Raw genomic sequence first — 24,506 nt, forward strand, 5'->3', positions numbered from 1 at the left:
GTCTTCTGGCATGGGAGTGAGTGCGCACACATGCAAGCACACACGCGCACACACGCACACACACACACACACACCTGCACCCGTCCATCCACAAACACAAATACCTATATACATGCAGACATGGCACCCAAATGCTTGGCAAGAATTTCCACGTAAAACGTGACAAAAGCTAAAACGGGATTCTAAACACAAAAGAACAGAATCAAGCATGGCTCCTTGGTGGCAGCATTTTCTCAGGTGGGCTCTGTTTGCTGGAGTGTTACAGTCAGTGCTAGCAGCAAAAACCACGCGGCTCTTTTAAAGAGACCCTGCTACCAAACACCTAAATGGTGTTTATGAGCAGCTGGCAGCATGCTCATTGGTGGTGGCATGGACCTAGAAACTTCAAAGAGTTGTGGCAATAAACATGGTTCCTACCAGTACCTCTGCCATGAAGCTAGACTCTCAGGAAGCCAGGGAATGGTGAAGAGCCAGCCGACATTTTAATCCTGGCCATGCCATTTGGCAGATTAAAGACTCATGTGGTCAGAAAAAGACAGGGATAAACAGTAAAGACTGATTCAGAGGGCAAAAAACCCCTCTAAACAGTTTAAGGTGTGTTTAAAAATATACGAAGACTTGGGAGAGAAAAGGAAAAGGACGGAGAAAGTCCTTTAAAAAAGAAATATAGTAGTTGGGTGTGGTTGTGCACATCTTTAATCCCAGCTCTCAGGGAGGCAGAAGCAGGCGGATCTCTGTGATTTCAAGGCTAGCCTGGTCTACAAAGTAAGTTCCAGAACAGTCAAAGATACACAGAGAAACCTTGTTCAACCTCCCCCTAATAAAATAAATAAAAATAAAAGAAACAGAGTAATGAAAGTCACATAAAGATGGAAAAATTCACAGGGAGTCTGGATACTGTATGTTATTGTGTTGTCTTTGAATTGTTTGATTGCTGAGGAGGGAGATAATTTGACTATAAATGCTGTTGGATTAATCCAACACATCTATTTTGAAAATGCCTTGACTTCAAAATTTAAGTCAAAAGATATGCTACTATGGGAAAGAGGTTTTGCTTTTGTTTCTACAGGAAATGAGAGGTTGTGGATTCGCTCTTGGTTAAGAAAAACAAGGTTTGTTAAAGGAAGACCCCCTGAAAATTCTCCAATGGGAACCGATGGCCCAGGTGATCCAGCCCCTCAGAATGCCTCTGTTGCAGTTTCTTATGAGTTCTGCAACAAGAACAGACTCTAGGCTGCTGGCTGAGATGATCCAGCCTCAGAGAATCCTCCAGTCAGGACTTGACCATAATCATAAATTTTCCTTGGGTCCCCAGAAGATTACCAATGCCCCCAATCAGCAGGAAGTAGCCTAGAAAACTGCACCCACATCCCCCCCTCAAAAAAAAATTATGGATGTTTGTCCTTTTTTTTTTTTTTAAGCATATTGATTACACATTTTTATAGATAATGATCAGGAAAAAAGCTAAACATAGGAGAACAGCTTCAGAGTTTTGAAAAGAAAAAAGGGGAAACGGTGTGGATTAATGCTCTTGTGCACTGTAAATATTTGTCACTCATACTGATTTAATGAAACGCTGATTGGCCAGGAGCCAGCAGGAAGTATGGGTGGGGGATGCCAGGAGAATTCTGGGAAGAGGACAGGCAGGGATGCAGTCGCCAGCCAGACGCAGAGGAAGCAAGATGAGAAAAGGTACCAAGTTATGTGGCTAAACAGAGGTAAGAATTATGGGTTAGTTTAAGTTGTAGGAGCTTGCTAGTAATAAGTCTGAGCAATAGGCCAAACAGTTTATAATTAATATAAGCCTGTGAGTATTTATTTGGGGTTGAACAGCTGCAGGAGCAGGCAGGACAGAAATTTCCATCTACACAGACAAATTTTCCTGCGTGGTTTCTACATTTAGTTTGTTCTAGAGACCAAGGAAATCTGAATTGTCTAATGTGGCAAAGTCTAAAAAACCCCTTTGGTCCCCAGTCCCTGCTTTCCCCTAGAGGCTGTGTCACTTTTAGTTTTTATAATTAATTTTCTTAACCTCACTCTTCCTGCAAGAGTGGGCAAGAGAGATGGTGGCTCTTCCATTTTCTTAACCAGACAGGAGAGTTCTTCTCCCATTACACAAATGCCAAGCCTAGGGTCCACAAGCTAGACCTGTCCTCTCTGTCACGGCGGAAGGCCTCAGTGTCACTTCTAGATCCCCCTTTTGAACCCCACAAAGCGCAGAGGAGTTTTCCTTCTGAAAGCCGGAGTGAGGCTGGAGGGTAAACATAGGGCGTGCACGTGCTTGCGTGCGTGTGAGAGTCACAGCCCCTAGAGGGCTAATATTGCTTTCTTCTAGTTTGCCAGTAAAGAGCATAGGAAGGGACTGGGGAGATGGTAGAGTGCTTGCCATGAGCATGAGGACCCGAGTTTGGTCCCTTGGGGGGTTCACTGGCCAGGCACCCTAGGTGAATTTTGAGTTCCAGGTTTACAGAGAGACCCTGTCTCAAGAATTAAAGTGTAAAACAACAAAGGAAGACATTTGATGCCAAATTTTGGCCTCCACCCAAGCCTGTACATATCCATGAGTACACATGTACACACATCCACACGACGTCTACACATGCACACACATCCACACAGCTACACATGCGCACACACATCCACACGTCTACACATACTCTAGTGAGAGGCTCCTGGTGTTGCCAGAGTCCTGGTCTGTGTGCCAGGTGGATAGACGAATAATGGGCTTTTTCTTGGCCGGCACTCATCCATCAGCAGGGGAAACAAGCATAAGTTACGGCAGTATTTCCAGACTCCTCTCTAGTGCCCAGAGAGGAGGTGGACTCCTGCTCCGGCCAGTGGCAGGTTCACAGGATAGGGGGTCACCTGGCTGTACAGATGGCCAGTTGCTTGTTTCACAGGCAAATACGGGGGCTGGCACTGGGTGTTCCAAGGCCAGACGTCTCCATTTCTCCGCATTCCCAGAAGACAACGTCTATCCTGGCCATTCGGTTGGCTTACTGTAAAATTCCATGAACGCACCCTGCTGGGCATCAGCAGGGCAACAAGACTCATCGTCCCAGCCCCTGCTGTTCTCTGCTCTGAGCACCCCGGGCTAGCGCTTGGCATTTGGCGCCCCTCTTTACCTCTGTCTTGACAGTCAGTTTGTGGACCCTCTACTGTCCATCCTCCGCAAATACATTTTCTTGTTCCTCACTGTGTGTCCGCCCAGCCCCCCCCCCCCCAGTTCCCCCTAAGTAACCTTCTTCCAATCATTAGTCACAATAAAGAACAAGGCATTGTCCGGTATGCACCTACTATGTGTCGGGCCTGGAGAGTACTAGGAGCATCTTAATGGGGTAGCAGAGGCACACGCAGGGCTATTAGGACTGTCCTCACTCTGGGTCTCAGTGTACCCGACACTGTCTGGGTTCTACTGCGCCCGCTGTACACTGGATTCCCAGCATCCTCTCCAGGCTGACATTCCAGACACCATTTCCTCCACGAAGACTCTAGGATCTTGAGGCAGTACCTGGCTATCTTCCTAGGCACTGGCCCATGTGTCCCCCAAGCCCGATTACTGTCTACAGTCCTGGTCATTGCTTCTCAGCCTTTCCGCCAGTCACGTATACCCCCTGTGCAGCTGGTCAGGAGCTTTTTTTCGGCTAACCCACTACCACTCCAGCTTTATCAGCTCCTGGGGCCGGCAGGTGAGGGCAGGCCCCAAGTTCTTGACACACGATGGGTACCCAGGGCACAGGTCCCAGAGGTGAGTCCACACTCACAGAATTACCCAGGAACACGGAGGAGGCCGGCTAGCATCTACGTCGATTGGGCTGACCTACCTAATGTGCCCCGAGAAGAAAGCTCACGTGAGAATGGAGGGGATATCAGAGGCTGCCCTGGAGGTGCAGTGGCCTCCACGTGGCTCTTACGCCATGACAAACATTGGCTTGACCTGAGCTCCTTCCTTCACCCCTCTACTGGCACTCATACGACACACACCGGGCAACTAGACAGAAGGGAACTCTGGTAAAGAAACAGCAGGGGCTGGGGCTGACCCCGTAGCTTAGCCGCCACAGCTTCCAGCTCTCAGGCTCGTGGCCGCTCACCGCTGAAGTGTCTTCCCAGGATGGGGACAGAGAGTGGAAAAGTACAGGGTTAGCTGGGCAGAGGCACCCGAGTGTGACTGTCCCATGCAATCCTGCAGTAAAGGTTAGGTCCCCGTGCGTTCACAGGACCCATACCCCTCTAAAGTGTGCTTGCTGGCCACAGGGGACAGTGGCCACGGCAGAGCCCCCCCAGTCATGCACACTGGGGAACAAAGAAGTACCATACGATGATGAAGTGACCTGAGGGACTAAGCCAAGCGTCACTCGGAGAGGACCGGCCACTGGAGTGATGGAAGATAAGAAAGATGGATGCATCTGGGGCTTTTGGGGTCCAAGGGGACCCTTACAGTCCTCCAGATGCACCTCGTGTACAAACAGGCAGGCGGGCCAGGTCCTCAGGGCCAGAGGCAATGAGCAAAGGCTGCGTAATCAGGAGCCTGGGAAAGGACACCTAAGACACAGCCAGCGCATGCAGTGGCTGCCACTCAGGGGAGCGGCTGGAGCGGCAGGCTCCGAGTAGCCCCCCAGCGCATCTCCACAGCCCTGCAGTAGTGGTTAAGCTGGTGGCTCAGGACTTTTTTTCCAGGGCACGCTGAAGGGAACCCAGCCCCGCACAGCAGGAGCAGGGACACTTCCTCCCTTTCTCATTTCTTATAGAATCGACAAGAAACGACCCCTGTAAGGGGGTCCCTGGAGGGGTACACTCACCCTGTTAAAGCGCTTGGCTTGGAAGAGGTGGCCGTTGGCGCGGTACAGCTTCCGCCATCTCCTGGCCCCACGGCGGTAGATGGACTCTGGAAAGGAAATGAGAAGTGTGTAAGGAAGCAGCAACATTGCGATGCAGGAGACCGGCCCTCCAGACCCAAGGTATAGATGGGGACAGGCCGTTCCTGTCCAGGTCGGCTGGAGCCGTGGCTACGGTCCCGGCTGAGGGATGCCAGAACTAAAATGACTGACGGAATGCTTTTCCGGGTAGGGTAGAGGCTCCCCTTCGCCTCTCCTCACACGATTCTCCCTCACACGATTCTCATGCTCTCAAAGCTGTGGCTGCTGGGGATGGACAGGAGTGGAGATACCCAGCATCAGGCAGGAGCAGGCGGGCCGCAGCGTCTCAGTTCCTCTGGCCCGGGCCACTCAGATCCCAGACTGCTTATTCCCTGCCCGTTTTCCTTCGCCCTCCTTCCCTCTGGGAAGCTTCTGAAAACCAGGCAGGCCCCTTTTTTCCATACAGGGACGAGGTTCAAACGGACCATGATATTTACATATGACCATCCAAGGAGGGAAAGTGGACGGCTAGGCTGGAGGCTATAGTCAGCCAGTACACCCGCATCGTTTCGGTGACTCACCCAGGCCCGAGGTCCCTCAAACCCATCAGACCTTGGGGTAGAGGGACGTCCAACTTTCTTAAGTATTTGTTCTGAGTCCAAAGCTAACCCGAACATCAATTTATGACATGCACTATTCACACTAGAACAGCTCTTTTTTAAGAAAATAAAATGAAAAAAAAAACAAAAAACAAAAACAAAACAAAAAAACAAAATCAAAACAGAACAAAAAAACACTACTAAAGTTCTGACCAGAACCACACGTAGCCCGGTGTTTTCCATCCCACGACCCTCCCCCCCCAACGCCACAAGGCCAGCATACAGAGACAAAACCTCGAGAAACACAAGGTACAATGGGAAGCTTTGTGCTTTTATAAAATCCTGTAGCAAGAGCGGCTCTCAGGGGCCCTAATGAAAGCACTGAGACTATTCCAAAGGGGAGAGTATAACGGAATGTTTTTAAAGCAAGCAAATTACCAGCTCTGGCTGGAAGCTGCTGAAACCAGGTCAGGGTAACTGCAAAAACATGTCCCTCTCCCTTTAAAGGGGAGATTCAGTGAGGAGCCGGAAGCCGCAGTCCCCCCCCCCCCGGAGCTCAGGAAGAACGAAGGCTCTGGACCACCACACCCAGGTGTAGCTCCCTCACAGGCCCTGCTCATGGCTCTGATGATTTCAGGGTACAGCAGGAGTGACACCGGGTAGAAGCCAAGCACTGATAGTGACCCCTACAGGGCTCCAGGGCCAAGCACTGACCGTAATCCCTACAGGGCTCCAGGGCCAAGCACTGACAGTAATCCCTACAGGGTTCCAGGGCCAAGCACTGACAGTAATCCCTACAGGGCTCCAGGGCCAAGCACTGACCGGTGACCCCTACAGGGCTCCAGGGCCAAGCACTGACCAGTGACCCCTACAGGGCTCCAGGGCCAAGCACTGACAGTAATCCCTACAGGGTTCCAGGGCCAAGCACTGACAGTAATCCCTACAGGGCTCCAGGGCCAAGCACTGACCGGTGACCCCTACAGGGTTCCAGGGCCAAGCACTGACCGTAACCCCTACAGGGTTCCAGGGCCAAGCACTGACTGGTGACCCCTACAGGGTTCCAGGGCCAAGCACTGACTGGAACCCCTACAGGGCTCCAGGGTCAAGCACTGACCGGTGACCCCTGCAGGGTTCCAGGGCCAAGCACTGACCGTAACCCCAACAGGGTTCCAGGGCCAAGCACTGACCGGTGACCCCTACAGGGCTCCAGGCTCGGATGAGACCAGAAGTGTCAGCCTTCGTCCCCTCCCATCTTACCCACTTGGGGCATCAGGGTCCACGGAAGGTACATACTAGCGGGAGGGGCAAAACCAGAGTCTATCTGCCCCGAGGTTCTGGCTCCCACATCATCTCATATCTGGAGGGGAGTGGGAGCGTATGGCGAGACCAGGGGACAGAGAAGTAAACTCAGGAGGCTGCATGGGGACGAACCAGGACTTGGGGGCCGGTCCTTTTGTCCTGTATTTCCCATTAGAGTCGGCAAGCTCAATGGCAGCACTGAGAGAGAGAGGGGCGGTTCAATGCTGCGCTGCCGGGGACTGCGGAGGGAGGAATCTAAGGTACCCTAGCAGAGGCCAGGGTTTGGAGCGCAGAAGAGAGTGACAGGTGACTAGGACCGATGGCAGTGCCCTGTCGCCGCCGATATCAAGAAAGCCTGGGTGGGCTTCACTGTCGAGGGACGGCTCTGCCAGCCCCCTCAAACACAAGGACACCCAAAAAACGTGCTGGCTCCTGACCCGGGCCCTCCAGCCTCAGACCTATGTGCACCATGTGCATGCAGGGGGACCCACAGAAACCGGAAGGAGGTACCGGATCCCCTGGAGCTGGAGTTCCAGATGATGGTTATTAGCCGCCACGTGGGTGCTGGGCATCAAACCTGGTCCTCTGTGGGAGCAGTAAGGACTCTTTAACTGCTGGGTCAACTCTCTGGCCTTTAAGCTTTAAGGATCTGTGATGGGAGATGTCATTCTGTAAATATGTTTCTCATACTGGTTAATGAATAGAGCTGGCCAATAGGAAAGCAAGAGAGGAGGGACTAGGAGACAAGGAGGAGAGAGGAAGTAGAAAGGAGGGGTCAGCAGGTAGAGACTGGGGACAGCAGAACGCCGGCCCCACTCTCCGATAAGATGAGACCACGTGGCAGTACTTAGATTAATAGAAATGGGTTAATACTTTTAAGACAGAGCCAGCCGATAAGAAACAAGTACCTGGCCTACAGCGTTACATCAAATACAGAGTCTCTGTGTGTTATTTGGGGAAGGCGCCGCAGTGAGACCAACCAGGCTGGCGGAAAACCTACTGGTAACAGATCTGCTATGGTCTGAGTTCCTCCCCTAAAGCTCAAGTGTTGGAATCTCACTCACCAAAGTCATAGGCACTCTGGGAGGCAGTTGGGGTCAGATGAGTTTGCACTCTATACTACGGCATAAGTGGCTTTACAGAGGGGAGAGATACAAGCTAGCAAGCATCTCTTGTCTCCCGTGTGGCTCTCTACACGATAACACAGCCCCGGGCCCTCACCAGAGGCTGACACAGCTTTCTGCAGGCACCCTCTAAAACTTTTTAAATAAACCTGTTTCCTGCAAACTACCCCGTATCAGGCACTCTGAGCAGCAATGCGGAAATGGATCAAAACTTGCTGTGAATGGTGACTGGGGAGGCAGCCTTTGAAGCACAGTCTACACCTGCAGGCCAGGCCAGTGTGCTTCAGGTTGCTCAGGGTTCTGTCAGGGTGGGCGGGCTCTGGGGGAGCCACAGCACTTATAGTGATTGGCTCCTTTAACCTCAGAAAGAAAAAGCTGAGATTGTAAGAGGAAAGAAGGCAGAAACGGGGGAGGGGGGGTTAAAGTGGTATGAAACCCTCGAAGAGGCTATGACCTCCTACTGGGGGTTGACCAGAAGGCCCAAGATGACCATGCCCTCTCTGAGGAGATAGGCCAGTGCAGGTAGATGTGCACACATCTCTGTCCTGCTCAGTAAGAGCAAAGCCTTGTTACTGTCTTTAATTGGAGGCCAAGTATGCTTTTAAAGAGTTGTGTGTGAATGCCAGCTTGACAAGAGGTAGACTTCTGGAGTTTGTGTGTCAATTCGGTCAGATCAGACAGCATATGGTCCCCTATCTCTTTGGGCTGCTTGGGGGCTGGGACTGTTTTTCAGAGTTCTTGCTCTTAATAGCCTTGTTGATGTTGAGGATCCTGTCCGGGGACCTACAGAGCATTCTCCGGTGGTAACTACCTATGGTTTCTTGGAGGTAGGCAGGGTTGTGACATCCTTGGCTTCTGAATAATCAACTGAACCTTTCTAGAAACCCAAGTTCTCACAAGGACCATAGCTGTTAACACCCAAGCTTTCAAACCATACAGATTTACTAAAAGACTCCCTAAGAGCAACGTGGCGACCCTGGACAAAGCCACAGAGTCCCCTGTGGTTTTCTAGGCCTTTGAACTGAGACCCTGGAGGACTTGGGAGAATCCAGCTGCTGCTGCCACATGCAGGCCAGTTGCACTTTCAGAATTTGGTTTTTGCCTGGAAAATGAAAACTATCTTTCTCCTGGCCTAGGTGAGGGTCACCATTATGCACACAGAAGGATCTGAGTGAGTCAAGCTTGCTGAAGACAGAGGGATGTTGGGTACCTACCCTCCTGAGATGGGAACATGGAAACTGGACCCAGGGGTAAGCCCAGGCTGTATGGAAGGGCTGGAGGGTGGGGACTGAGTCTTCTGGGGACTGTGTGATGCTCCTTGCACAGGGTAGGAGCTGTCCATGGTGGTCTGACACTACTGTCATGAAGCAGGTGTAGTTTGGCTTGGGAAGAAGCCTGGACTTTGGGTGAGAGATGCTGGTATCACATGCTCTCTGGGGACTCAGCGCCACCTCCCTGGATGCGGGCACACAGCGCACAGCAAGTCCTGGTGAGTGCGTGGGCTGCCTTTCTGACAACCTCAGGGAGCTCTCTGCTTGTCTTTGAAATTCTATAATTAGGCTGGTCACAGGAATCTTAACAAGCTCTGTTTCCATGGTAATCTAGCATCTTTCGCACCGACAAGGTGGGGGGAAAGGAAAAAAACCCCACTGTTTAAAAAGCTAAACTCAGATCAACTGACTGTGGATAAACCCGCCTCTTCCAGGCTTGGGGATGAGCAGGTGGGCCGAGCTCCGATAGCAGATCAGAATAAAGCTGGAGGGTTTCTTGTTTGTGGGATGTGGAATGTGCAGTGTAATGACCACCGGTCACAGCGGCACCCAGGGGTGGCCCTGTGTTGCAAGGGACAGGACATGTGTTAGCAAATAAATCCCATGGAAAGCCTGGTGCCTTTGGTAGCACCCCTGGGCGGGTGGACAGCAAAGGGAAGAAGCCAGTTAGAGCCCTGAGGACCTAAGAGGGTCCACAGAGCTTGAGAACAGATGTCATGGAGGGCAAGGGCAGAACAGACGCTGCCGCCTTGAGCTCAGGGTCACAGTGATTTCTGCCAGGATCCTGTTTGCCTTTTCCCATCGTCCACATATGCAAATCAGCCATGGGAAAGAGGCGTGAAGGGGCCACACAGGCTGTTCGCCCCATACCGCCGTAAGAATGCAGGTATCCAGGCCCACTGCATTTCAGGGTCTGGTGTTCCCAGCGGGTTTGAGAATAAGGCTCCTCCATTCCTTCTAGACTGCCAGGTAGGCACCACCCCAAGAGTTGGGGGCAGCAGCAGTGATGGATGGAGTGTCCCTTTCGAAGGTGGGGGGAGCTGGGCAGGGTCGCACATCTGAGAGTGCGCTTGCCTCCTACTGCTAGGGACTTTCCCATGCCGGGCTTGCAACTCAAACTTCCTGTTTCTAACCACTGATCTCTTTCCCAGCTGAAAATATGACTTATACACGCCATGTTTTGAAAGGTAAATGAAGAATAACATCGAAATCACAGAATCAGGCCTGGATTAGAGGTATGGGAACCGCTGCCGTGGGAAGTTACGGTTGCGTGGGAGACGGGACTGTTTGTGGACACCGGGTACAACGACGGCTCCCACGCAGGCTTTCCACCCTTTCAGCTTCTCCATCGTTCTGTGTCCAGGCTACGCCCTCTGCAACCGCAAAACGCACCAGAGGATGCGGAAAAAACACGCCAAACAGTTGACCCACACAGGGCAGCTGCGCTAGTCCTCTTGTATATGGTGCATTAGAGATGGGTGAAAAACGCACGAGCTGCCGCCCTACAGACAGACATGAGGACAGACACTCATGAACACGGGATTGCGGTGGAAAAGACAGCAACGTGTGTCTTTTCCCCCAGTGTGATGCATGAGCCCAGGCCACACACACTGGAAAGGGACCCAGATGGTGGTGTGGGGCAGAAGATAAGCTCTGATATCAGGCATGGTGGCTCATACCTGTGACCCCAGCTCATAGTTGGCTAAGACAGCAGAACTACCATGAGTCCAAGCACAGCCTGGTCTGCATAGCAAGACCCTATCTAAAACAAAACAAGCAAACAAGCAAACCAAAATGGAGAGAGAGGGTAACAGAAACAGGGGGATGGATATGCATGGAATAGTATGCACATGTATGAAAATGTTATTTAAAAAAAAAAAAGCCCACTGCTATGTATAACTGATTTGTGCTAATGAAGTCACTTTTTTAGTTACCAATAATCAAACAAACAAACTAAACTGAACCAGGGCTGGAGGGTTCCTACTCGCATCAGTCCTCTAGCCTCAACTCCTTTTTCTGGGCTGAACATGGGGACAAGGCCCCTTCCCGGGGGGTGTACAGTTAGTTACGGCAGGGTCAATGGTCACAGGTCCTGGTGGTCCTGCCCACTGTGGCCTTGAGATTACCCATCTATCATCTACACCAGTCAAGAGAACAGTGATCTCAGTACAGGCCCCAAAGAGAAGGACTGCTGTTCAGGCTGGCTGATTAGGCATGGTGGGTCACCCTGGATGCTCACACGCTGAGTGACCCCGAAGAGGCAGGGTTGATGGGAGATGTCATTCTGTAAATAGGTTTCTCTTATTGGTTAATGAATGAAGCACTGTTGGCCAATAGGGAAGCAAGATAGGCGGGACTAGGAGAGGTGGAGGATTCTGGGAGAGGTAGGATGGAGTCGCACGCATTGTGATCTCTGGAGGGGAGGACACGTGAGTCTGGCGTTCTTGGTAAGATAAGGCCATGTAGAAATACATATATTAGTAATTATGGGTTAATAATTTAGACGGAGCTAGCCAATAAGAAGCTCTAGACACTGGCCAACAGCATTATAATTAATACAGCGTCTCTGTGTGTTAGTTGGGGCTGATGATGCTGTGGGACCAGACTGGCGGGAAAGTGCAATAAAACGGGCGCCAGCAATGTGGGTACTAAGAACTTCCACTTAAAAGTTGACAAAAGCTTAAGAAGGGGTTTTAGAAACAAAAGAAGAGAGACAAGCAAGGCTTCTTGGTAGCAGCATTTTTCTTGGTTGGGCTCTGTTTTGCTAGAGACAAGCAGAGACTTGCACGGCTTTAAGGAAGGTTTCCTGACTCGGCATAAGCAGAAAAAAACCTCAGGGCACTTTTAAGAGGCCCTGCTAACAACTGCATGATGTGTTCTGTGCGAGCAGCTGTCAGTGGCATCGACTACATCTCCAAGCCAGCAGCATGCTGCTTGACGGCAGCATAGACCAAGGCAGTGAGCACAGCTCACGGTGCTGGCAGTAAAAGTACCCCCGCCACATTGGAAAGCCAGCAGCTAAAACAGCCGTCACTTTAATTTTAGCAATTGTGTTTAACAGATAAAAGACATGTGGCTAGAAAAAAGGTAGAGATATACAGTAAAGACAGATTCAAATAAAGTAAAACCTATAAGGCTTTTTTACAGTGTGTTTAAAAATATACATAAGCTTGTGAGAGAAAACTGGGTAAGGTGTTAAAAAAAAAAAAAAAAGAAAAGAAAAGAAGAAGAAATAGAGTAGCTGGTATGGTGGTGCACGCCTTTAATCCCAGCAATCGGAAGGCAGAGGCAGACAGAGCACTGTGATTTCAAGGCCAGCCTGATGTACAGAGTGAGTTCAAGGGCAGCCAAAGTTACACAGAGAAACCCTGTCTCAAAAAAGGAAAAAATAAAATAGCTAGAGTTAAAAAAAAAAAAGCCACGTAAAGATGGAAAATACACAGAGAGTCTGGATACTGTATGCTATTGTGTTGTCTCTGAATTGTTCCACTGCTGAAGAAATAGCAACAACTGCTAAAAGAAAAGCTGCTGGATTAATTCAACTTACATATTTTAAAAATTCGTTGACTTCAAAGTTTAAGGATAAGGATGTGTTACTTTGAAAAAGAGATTTTATTTATGTTTCCACAGATAATGAAAAGCTGTGGATTCCTTCCAGACAAATATGGTTTGATGAAGCAAGACCTCCTGAAACAGTGTCCCAGGTGATCCAACATTCAAAACAGCTGGGACAAGGCAGCCTTGCAGACCACTACAGCCAGGATTTCTGTGTCTTCTTAGGATTCCCATGGTATTATAGCATCCCCAATCAGCAGGAAGCAGTTTGAAGAAAAAAAAAAATGCTCGCATTTCCAAATATTGTCTATAAACGTTTGTTTTCATTTAAATGGGGTTGGTTATAAATGGTTAATAATCACTAACAATCCCTTTTTAAAGGCAAAAAGGGATTATGGTATAGAAATGAATACTTTGTATTGGAATGGATTTTCATTTGCTGATACAAATTTAAGGTCAATTTTGTGATATGTATATTTCTCCTCTTGTTTAAGTACAGTGTTTATATAGCTTATTTTTAAAATGTAATGCATAATTTAGTACAGATTATAGTTACCTATAATAGTCAAAACTTAGGTTAGTTAGGTTTTCTAGATATACAGAGATGTATTTGAGGTATATAGATATTCTTCAAACCTTTCAAAGACCTACAGAATATGGCATTTAAAATGGTTTAGGGTTTTTCTTGACAATGAGACACAACTGCTCCTGGCAACACCAATTATGTCAGAGGGAAGATAGGCATTGAAGAAACTCATTATGGAGTTTGCTTTCAATATGGCAAGACTAACCATTTGGGCAAGAAACTGCTCTTGCCTGGACTGTTTGACTTTAGGCTGTATAAACTGGACATGCAGGACCCACAGGAAAGTGACTGCTGAACTTGCAAAACAAGATGGACAGTCCAGAAGGATTCCTGCTTCGTGGAAAAAGTCTGCCAGACATTCTGCAGGACACAGAGAAAAGTGACTGACAAACTGCCAATACAGGTGGACAGTTTAAAGTTTCCTGTTTTGCAGAGAAGTCTGCCAGACACACTATGGCCTATGGGCTGAAGATGGGTGCCCCAACATTACAGAAGAACTTCGGGTGACTGACCAGGCAGTGAGTTGTCTCTGTCATTTCTAGAGTTTATATACTATCTTTCTGTGGTCTTTGATGGTGTTGAAGACAGATGGTCATGGTTATAGTTTTCCTTAGTTAGGATTAAAGATAAGTTACAGATAAGACTTTAAACTCACAAAGATAGGATAGATGAAGGAATATTTTAATTCCTGATAATGTTAATGGACTAACTATTGTTAACTATAGTTCTTATTTGATAACTGTTTTGTTATATATTTTACTATGTTAAAGCCTTTTTTATTTAGACAGAAAATAGGAGATGATGGGAGATGTCTTTCTATAAATATGTTTCTCTTATTGGTTAATGAATAAAGTACTGTAGGCCAATAGGGAAGCAAGATAGGCGGGACTAGGAGAGGTGGAGGATTCTGGGAAAGGTAGGACGGAGTCGAGATGTGATCTCAGGAGGAGAAGATGAGTGAGTCTGGCCTTCTCGATAAGATAAGACCATGTAGAAATACATAAATTAGTAATTATGGGTTAATAATTAAGACAGAGCTAGCCAATAAGAAACACTAGCCGCTGGCCAACTGTTTCATAACTGATACAGCGTCTCTGTGCGTTATTTGTGGCTGAGGAGGCTGCGGGACCAGGCTGGCTGGCGGGAAAGTGCTCGTAACACAAGGTGAGCCCGGGCCGCCTTGCGGTTACTGTTCATTGCCTGCAGGCACAACAACCTCTCCGCAACAGACACCTGCATCGATCCACCGCGACACCGAAACTGCATCTACACGCTCACTGCTAGGCGAAGCTGCCATGTCTCAGATGAAAATCCGTGAGGCAGCCTGCCTCAGGAGCTCTACCTGCAGGAAGATAAAAGACGCCCTCCCCAGCAGCCGGACACTGCAGACAGACGCCGCGAGGGTGAGGCCACGGCGGCAAAGACTAAGGGAAGCTGTGCTGCCATCGGGGGAGTGGTGAGATGAATCCCAGGACTGTGGCACTGAGGGTGAAGAAGGAGAAACGTTTACCCTGGTGTGAGACAGGGGCAGCTCCTTCCGGGAGGGAAAAGGGCCCAGGTGGATAGTGGCGCTGTGGCTGGATCTTGGGGGCCCCCTGCTGGACGGTCTTGTCTTGACAGGGTTTCTGAAGGTGCCTTGATGTTATTACCTCTTGGCCTACTATATAACCAAGTTAAGGGTGTGAGGAGACGGGCTGTCTCTGGGCCCCAAGGACCCGGGTACTACAACTTCTGGGTAGAAGAGTCTTCTTGTAATCAGTAACCATTAAGAAAACTGACCCTGAGAGGCCCAGAAAAAGTTCCTCACATTACCACCATCGCGCTTTACGGTGCAGTTGGTGCAAAGACGCTAACATACTGTGACACAAATTGGAATGGCCAGCTGAGAGGCTGACCAGTATTTCCACAGGGTGTTTTTTTTTTTTTGGAAAGACATCAGCTTCCAAGTAGTTCAATTACCATCAATTCATGATGAGTACAGCTCCCGTATACACAGGGAACAAACACACTTGACAAGCGCATCGCTGACCTCTTCCCCTATGGCCGTCGGATTGGATTCCATCCTTAGGTCTGAGGGCCTAGAATCAGCGGGAAAGGGCGAAGCCAGCAAAGGACAGACAGCACACGGGGCCCAGAGGCGAGTAAACAGACTGCCGCGTACTGAAATGAATACATGGTTGAAACTGTTGCGGGAGCCATGTGGTTTCTGCCAGTCTGACCCTCCAGCCTCGAATGAGTGGGAGAACTGGAAAGAAACGGGGCCTTGGCCCGCACGCTGGGCCCGAACAAAGGTGCTTTCTGACTCTTTGGGACCTGCATGGAAGACAGCAAGGGCTGGGACTCAGTTCTCAGCTGTCTGACTAGACACAAAACACTGGGGTTCGGCTACTGAGACAAACATGACGGACCAGGTGAGCGCCGCGGCCTGGCCACTTCCTTCTACAGCAGACACCTTCCCGGATCGCGGATCGCACTAGGGGCTTCGGGCTGCCCTGAGTTCAGGCGTGGGCTCTCACTGACTTGCAGACAACTGCCTTCATGGTAGGGAGTGAAGTAAGAGCAAAGTCCCCTTTCTGTGGGTCCCCCAACCTCTTCGCGGACCCGCTGCCAGCGTGACCCACATCATCTCTAAGAGTCACCGCAATGAAGTACGGCTTCAAAATAGGGATGCGGGGACCCACAAACCTTCAGTCCTTAACATTCCACCCCACAAAAGGGTCCCCAAACTCATGCCCTCAAAGGCAAGACATGTTCACGCCACCCTGCCAGTCCCCACCCACCCACCACCACACAAGTTACCACACAGGAACCAGAGGAAAGGGACAGGACCTGCCAGGGAAGAGGTGTGCTGTCTGTGGGGCATTTCCTGTCTCATGAAACGTAGCTCTTTAAGCTGAAAAGCATGGCATATGTCCCTCTGCTGTCACAGGGTCCTGTCCCAGTAAACCCAACAGAAACCAAAAATACAGTTAAGTTGAAATGTGTTCAGCACACCTGCCTGGGTGAACTCGGGCAGAGAGCTGAAGCTGGGAGAGGGAACCAGGAGACATGGTTCATTCCTACAGGAAGGGGAAAGCACACCACACAAACAAAGGCCAGGCAACAGGTTGTCAGCAAATAGGTGCTTTAAAAATAAGTAAGTAAAAAATAAGTAAGTAAGTAAATAAATAAATAAATCGCTGACAAGAACATTTCAGGCAGATGGGAAATTTTCACAGGCAGACAGGACAAAAACAGAGCACACTGGGAGGTGCACGGGAGGGTTTGGGTAGGTTACGTGCAAATACAACCGTGTCTTATATGTGGGACCTGAGCACCCGCGGATCCAGGTTGGTGGGGAGCTAGAGGAAATCCCCCAAATAAGCCAGACAGGCGGTAAGTTCCCCTTTCTTCACCACACACACAGCGGCCTGAACAGTTACTCTCTGCTCCGGGCAAGTGAGCCTTTAAGGACTGTTCAATCAACACATTCTCGCTCACAACGGGCTCACTTAGGACTTTCTGACTCACAGCGGAGTGAGATCCATACAAAGTCAGCAGGTAACGCGGTTTGAACCTGGCGTGTTCCCTGGCTAATGATGTGCATACACTTCAATCCTCTTGTAAGGCTTCACACGGGGTGTGGGTGGGGTATGGGGGTGGGGTGGAGAGCAACGGTTCTCAGTCGGCCTGAGCTCACGAGGTGAACAACTGAATGAACTCTGTGGGTCAGGGCTACCAAGTGAATTCCAGCTTACGGTAATTCCAACTTCTGGGGGGGGGGTTTCCTGGGACAAATACAACACACTGGAGGGACACATGTGACATGCTGCACCCTGAGAAGTGGCCCTTCACGAGGGTGAAAGTGTTCATCGAAAGGAAGCCGACCGAAGACAAGCGTGGAGGAGCATGCACGGGACCCCAGCTCTTAGGGGACTGAAGTAGGAGAATGAGACTTCCCCCTCAACTACACAGACAGGTTCTGCCTCAAGGTTTAAAAGGGGCTGGCAGTGTGGCTCAGTGGCACAGCATTCGCTTAGCATCACGAGGCCCTGGGCTTGCTCTTGTGAACTGGGGGGAAATGTGGGAGAAGGGGAGGGTGCTGTGCCCTAAATCGGTACACTGCTAATATTAACAAAAAACACCCAAGGAAAAGAAACAACGGAGATCATAGAGAGAAGCAGAAAACGTCACTTAAACTTGGAGACGCTCAGCACGTTGTTCTCAATCAATTACACAAGGTGTAAGTCGAGAAATGGAGGGGGAAATATCTCAACCAGGTTGACCAACTACATCAGAATACTCGGCCCGGCATTTGGACCACAGAACATTTTTTTAAGAGCAGTCCACACACGGGGCCTTTACAGAGAGTCTTTCGAACCGTCAACAACACGGTTTCTCTATCCACAGTGAAATGAAGCTAAAAAGACGGGGAGTGGGGGGTGGGGAGGAAAACAAATGGCTACAGGTCACATGATAAAACTTTTTTTTTGGGGGTCTTGAAATATGGTTATGTGAAATTGGATGGGCTGGCCTCTAACTCATGGCGACCCTTCTCCCACGGGTCTGACCGCTGGGATCAACGTGCACCTACCTCCTTGCCGAACCAAAAAAACCTGCACAGCTCTCTACATAGTCGTGATACTGGGGATTAACTCACATATTTGGATACTTGTCACGTATTTGCACACTTGGTCCGCAGCAGTTGATGGGACTGCTAGGAAGGATTAAGAGGTGTGGCCTTGTCGGGAGGAGGTGTGTCACTGAGGGCGGGCTTCGACATGTCAAAAGACCCTCACCCTTCCCGGTGTGCTCTCTGCCTCCTCAGTTTGGATCAGCTGGTCCTGTCACCACACCTTTGTTCCACCGTCGGGGGTGGGGTGTGTGTGTGTGTGTGTGTGTGTGTGTGTGTGTGTGTGTGTGTGTGTGTCTAAACCACTGTAACTGAGCCCAATCAAATGCTTTCTCTCATAAGCTGCCTTGGTCATGGTGTTTTGTCACAGCAACAGAAAAGCAGCTAAGACACAGGGCCTGTTGGATCACGCAATGGGAAGGCTGAGGCCTGGGAAGGGTCCTGAGTTCCAGACCAGCTTGAGCTACACAGTAGTGAGACCTTGTCTCTAAAATGCCACAAATGCACAAAACAGGACTAACAAAACTCCCTCAAGTTAGACCTAAGTGCAAAAGAAAATAAAAATATTTCCAGTTACATGATGACAGCTACTCTAAACTTGGGGGCACAGAGAAAGCACACTTAGAAGAAAATATAACAGGATGGAAGATAAATAGTGGAAGGGGGAGAAACTAAAAAAAAAAAAAAAAACAATTTATGCATCATCACAAAAACAGCAAATAGGCTGGGCCTGGTGGTGCACACACATAACCCCAGAATGTGTGTGTGTTGGGGGGCTGAGGCAGGGAGATTGTGAACTGGAGGTTAGTTTATTTAAGGAAAAGCATCAAAGAACAGCAATTCAAACCCAAGGAACATCAAAGAGGAAAATAAAGAGCAGAGTAGAAACAGAACACATAGCCGGGCGGTGGTGGCTCACTCAGGAGACAGAGGCAGGTGGATCTCTGAGTTTAAGGGCAGCCTGGTCTACGAAGCGAATTCCGGGACGGCCAGGGCCACAGAGAGAAACTGGGTCTGGAACCCCCCCTCCTGTGCTCCCCAAAAGGAAAGAGATACATACAAAAAAATAAGAAAGGAAAACTAATATTGGCTGTTTGAAAAGATGAGCAGATTTGATAAATATCTGACAAGACTCTATACAAGCGACAAGTACAACGCACTCACAGCAGGAATCGGCCATTGCAGTGTCCACAGACTTCACGGCCTTTCAAAAGAAAAGAAGGAATTGTACTCCATGCAAGGAAACAAGGACTCCGACCTCACCAGGTCCTGAGAACACATCCTACTAAATAATGTGAACAGTGAAATACAAAATCTGTGCAGCTGACTTCCATTTGAAAAACCCAGCCTGCAATTTAAGGAAAACATATCCACAAAAGTACACCAGGCTCACGTGACTTCACGGGTGAACTGCCCCCCCCCAAAAAAAAGCAGATTATTAATTCGTCATAAAGAACTTCCTGAAGTCGGACACTGGTGGCGCACGCCTTTAATCCCAGCACTCGGGAGGCAGAGGCAGGAGGATCTCCGTGAGTTCGAGGTCAGCCTGAACTGGTCTACAGAGCCAGTTCCAGGACAGCCTCCAAAGCAATGCAGAGAGAAACCGTGTCTCGGAAACCCAACCCCTCCCCCCAAAATCTTCCTGAATATAAAAAAAGAGTTCTTTTTTTAATTTTGTAATGCTAACAACCCCAACAGTTAACAACATTACAAAAGGAGGAAAATTACAGTTCAACCTTTTCATAAACATAATTACAGAAATTCCAAACACCGTATTAGCAAACTGAATCCACTGAAGTATGAAATGGATAATGCACGCTGAAGCCAGTCAGACAGCATTAGAAACCAACGGATATAATTCACTGTATTAACAGAACAAAAGAGACTTCCATCATGTCAGAAGAAGAAAGAAAACAGTTGGTAAAAATCAGCATCATTTGAGACAACTTCCACAAAGGGGAAAAAAAAAAAAAAAACATAATCTCTTTATTTTGATAGCAGGGATTCACAACAAACCACATTGCTAACAGACTCCTTAATGGTGAACTCTGAAGCCAGCCACAGTGGATACACTGGTTCTCTGCCCCACATTGTTTCTGGAAAATAAACAGGGCCAGGGCAACAAAGAGAAGGAGAAACAAAACTCATTTGCTGATAAAATGACAGTGTCCATAGGGCACGCAGTGGGACTCGCTGTCTATTAGGGCAGGTCTGTGAGGAATGTCAGTGTCCATAGGGCACGCAGTGGGACTCGCTGTCTATTAGGGCAGGTCTGTGAGGAATGTCAGTGTCCATAGGACACACAGTGGGACTCGCTGTCTATTAGGGCAGGTCTGTGAGGAATGACAGTGTCCATAGGACACGCAGTGGGACTCGCTGTCTATTAGGGCAGGTTTGTGAAGTGGGACAAAGGGCAGAATGAAAGGATAAAATCCCCCTACCTGAGTCTATAATCAAATAGGACACAAGTTTTTATATGCAAAATAGCATTAAAATATCACTTCATTAACCTAACAGAAAAATGTGTGGGACTTACTACACAGAAAACGTGTTACACCTGATTACAAGTGTCACGGAAATAGCTTAAAGTACAGGCTCATGGATTATAAGCCTCAACATTGCAAAGCTGTCAATTTTCCCAGATGGATCCATAAATTGATCTGCAATTTAAATAAAACTTAGAAACGGGTTATTCTGGAGCACAGGATGGCCTCAAACTTGATATATAGTTGAGGCTGGCCTTGAACACCTAATTTCCTGCCTCAACCTCCCAAATGCTAGGATTGTGGGTGTGCAATAGCATGTCTATCTTCAAACTGAACATGTGTGTGCATGTGCATGTGTGTTTGGTGTGTGTGTGTGTGTGTGTGCGTGTGTGTGTGCATGTCTGTGCGTGTCTCTGTGTGTGGGGGGTACTGGGGAGTGGAACTTAGGCTCCTGAGTGTGCTAGGCAAGTGCTCTTCCACTGCTGGCGTTCTGAAAACTAATAAGCCAACTAATTGAACACTTTGTTAGGAATGTCAAAGATGAAGAACAGCAAATACAGTTTTGATGAAAAATAAAACTGGAAGGCTTTACAAGGGAGGGGACCCCAAAACAACAAAAACCCCATGGGTCACTGATTACAAAGCCCGAGTAATGAAGACGGTGTGGTGTGGGAGGCCCCACAGACGACAGCCTCGCTAGCGACAAGCCCAATGAAGCACACGGGTAGAGATGGCCCTTAGTAAGGTAGCCAGAGCCCTACACCTGGCACCATTTAGAAAATTCACTCCTAGTGCTTGGAGAACTCAACTCACTGAAGCCCACAAAGTATGACATGGAGAATATGTTAGTGGCCTTGGACTACTTGGCAGGGATTTCCTCAGCAGGATTTAAAAAAAAAAAAAAAAAAAAAAAAAAAAGGCACTAAATACAAAGATTTCATTTTATGTTCATGTAAAAATATCAGAATGAAGGGCAAGCTACTGAGTGGGGAAAGACATTTGCAATACAAAACCAAAGACTTCAAGGGCTGGGCGGACAGCTCAGGGGTTAAAATGAACAGTTTGCTTCCCGGGACCCATATTAGCTCACAACTAACTAAACGTCCAGCTCCAACAGGATCTGACATGGCTAGCATCTGCACCTGCATACACCTGCACACAGGCGCAGGCGCACACACACACACACACGCACGCAGACACACACAAAGACACACAGATACACAGACATATACACGCAGACAAAGACACAGACAAACAGACACACACACACACACAGATAGACATACACACGCAGACAAAGACACAGACAGACAGACCCACACACACACACACATAAAGACTCAGACACAGATACACAGACATACACACGCAGACACACACACAAACAGACATACACAAAGACACAGACACAGATACACAGACATACACATGCAAAGATAGACACACACACACAAAGACACAGATACACAGACATACACACGCAGACAAAGACACACACACACACATACACACACACACGCACACGCACGCACACACGCACGCGTGCACATGGGGGGGGGGAAGGCAGGTGTGGTGGTGCATACTTTTAATTCCAGCAGAAGGTGGAGGTAGAAGCAGGTAGATTTCTTTAAGTTTGACGCCGGCATGGTCTATATAAAAGTTCCAGGCCAGGCAGAACTACATAATGAGACCCTATCTCAACAAATAAATAAATAAAACCTGAAGAAAAAAGAGACACCGTCCCACAAATATATAAAAAAGTATCTAAGAGTCAACAAAAATTATCACCCCAGCTTAATTAGTTTTAAGTAGTTTAGTACATATTAAAGGAAGTTGTAATCTCAGCACTCAGGAGTTCATGGACAACCTAAACTACACAGGAGACATTGGAGACACTGCCTCAAAACAAAACAGAAAAATATTTAAAATCACAGAAGGCCTCTACACTGGGCTGACAGATTAGAAATAACCAAGAGGCATCTGGTGTTGTAGCTCTAGATAGAAACCCTGTCCTTTGCAGCAACGGTGACCTGGACTGCCCTGATCTACATCAGTCTGGGGACTTTATTTGGTTCCCTCTCCCTGTCCTCACCATACAACAAAAGCAACTTGGAAATGACAGTCATCTCTTTCTTTTGCTGATACTTAGTGTCTCGAGGGATGAAGTGTCCTGGGATTCTAGGCCTGCACATAGTTAACTCAAGTCTTTGGCTGGGCCTGCTACCTACAGTTCCAGGCAGAGGTTGGAGCCCAGGAATCTAAGACTCTGTCTAAAAACAAAACCAAAACTTTAAATCTATGAAAATTTTGTCTTTTGATATGACTCAGCTTTGGAAATGGGCAGGAAGGGCTGGGTGTGGTGGCATGCCTTTAATCCCAGCACTCGGGAGGCAGAGTCAGACGATTTCTGAGTTGGAGGCCAGCCTGGTCTACAGAGCTAGTTACAGGAAGGACAGTCAGGGCTACTCAGAGAAACAGTCTTAAAAAAAAAAGCAAAAAACAAAAAACCCAGAACAGCTGGGAGGTGGTGGTGCAAGCCTTCAATGCCAGCACTTTGGGAGGCAGACGCAGATGGATCTCTATTAGTTCAAGGCCAGCCTGGTCTACAAAGCTACACAGAGAAGTCCTGTCTGGAAAAAAAAAAAAAAAAAAAAAGGAGAGGGGTGTGGGGAGAAAGAAAGAAACTGTGAAAACCCAGACGTGTTCACAGAACAGGACCCTGAATGGCCAGAAGTATAGCTTAAGAGTAGATCCGCCTTGGGGGTGATGACCCAGAGTTCCTTTGGGCCACAGTCTGGTTTACTGTCCAGAACCAAGAGTTCTGGGGAGGATGTGGATCTGTAGAAGGAGGGTATGGTACATAAAGGTTACTCTTATCTCCAGGGCTCTAGAGGTCCTCAAACTCTCCAGAGGGAAGAGCGACCTCAAGACCAAGACAAGCTTCAGGGTTTGCTAGTCCCACAAAGACACAGCTACAATTAGAGAGGGGTGCAACTGTGAGCCAGCCCCCAGCCCCGTTACCTTAGTCATGTGACCCCATGCCTATGAGAAGGGACTTCCAGGAGTACCCTAAAATGACTGGTGTGTGTGTGTGTGTGTGTGTGTGTGTGTGTGTGTACACTGCCTAGTTTCCAGGAACCACCAAGATCAACTTGTGGTTCCAAGAACAAGGGACACCCAATTGGGGTATGTGGGAAATAGAGAGGCATGACAGAGGCCTCCTGCAGGAGGGGAGCTGAGTTTCCAAGAAGGAAGTGGAGAAATCGGAGCTATGGTGTGGCCCACACTGAGTACTAGGCTAGGCGTAAGGCAGACCTGATGCTCCTGGGGAATCGAGAGAGTCATGTGGTGTCACCCCAGATGCTCTCTTGAAAGCTCTAGTGGAATGTGTCTCCTAACCACAGAATTTCTACAGACACAGAGAAGGTGTTCCCTCAAATGACATAAGCCCTATGAAGGTCAGCTTTATTGTCAACTTAGAATCTCCTGGGAGAGAGTCTCAGTGAGGGACTGCATAAATAGTGGTGCTGGCCTGTGGGCATCGTGTCTATGTGGGCACTGTGTTTGTGCTGGCCTGTGGGCATCGTGTCTGTGGGGACACTGTGTTCGTGGTGCTGGCCTGTGGGCATCGTGTCTGTGTGGGCACTGTGTTCGTGGTGCTGGCCTGTGGGCGTGTCTTAGTGATGCAGAAAGACACAGCTCACCGTGGGCTGCACTATTCCCTAGGCAGGGAGTCCTGAGCTGTGTGAGAGTGAAGAAACCAGGCAAGCAAGTGTGCACCCAGTCATCCTCTCTCTGCTCTTGACTGTGGGTGATTCAGGCAGATTAGCTCCTGCCACCTTGATGTCCCTGCTGGAACTGAACTAAAATAAACCCTTTCGACTTCTACTGTCAGGGTATTTTATCACAGCCACAGAGTAAGCCCCAGCGTCTGACCACAAAGCCACAGCAGGGACCTCCTACCTCCGGAGCTGGTGCATGTGAGAGAAGGCACAGATAGAGATCAGATGTATTCGCACCCCCAACGACCCCATCTAGGGGTCCGCCCCAGAGAAGCCTTGTAAAAAAGAGTTGGGCTGGGCTCAGTGACCCCCAGGACTCCCCGCCACACACTGTTA

At 48.8% G+C, this 24,506-nt stretch overlaps 1 protein-coding gene across 1 annotated transcript in view; it reads right to left on the bottom strand.

Annotated features, from left to right (window-relative positions):
- Positions 1-24,506, bottom strand: part of Prkcz (protein kinase C zeta) — a 107,186-nt gene that overhangs the window by 33,325 nt on the left and 49,355 nt on the right. Inside the window, exon 5 of the mRNA XM_051173979.1 lies at positions 4,800-4,885. Within this exon, the coding sequence (XP_051029936.1) occupies positions 4,800-4,885 (86 nt within the window). The remainder of the gene's footprint in view (positions 1-4,799; positions 4,886-24,506) is intronic.

This window comes from Phodopus roborovskii, unplaced genomic scaffold (assembly GCF_943737965.1).
Source record: "Phodopus roborovskii unplaced genomic scaffold, PHOROB, whole genome shotgun sequence".
NCBI classification, from domain to species: domain Eukaryota; kingdom Metazoa; phylum Chordata; class Mammalia; order Rodentia; family Cricetidae; genus Phodopus; species Phodopus roborovskii.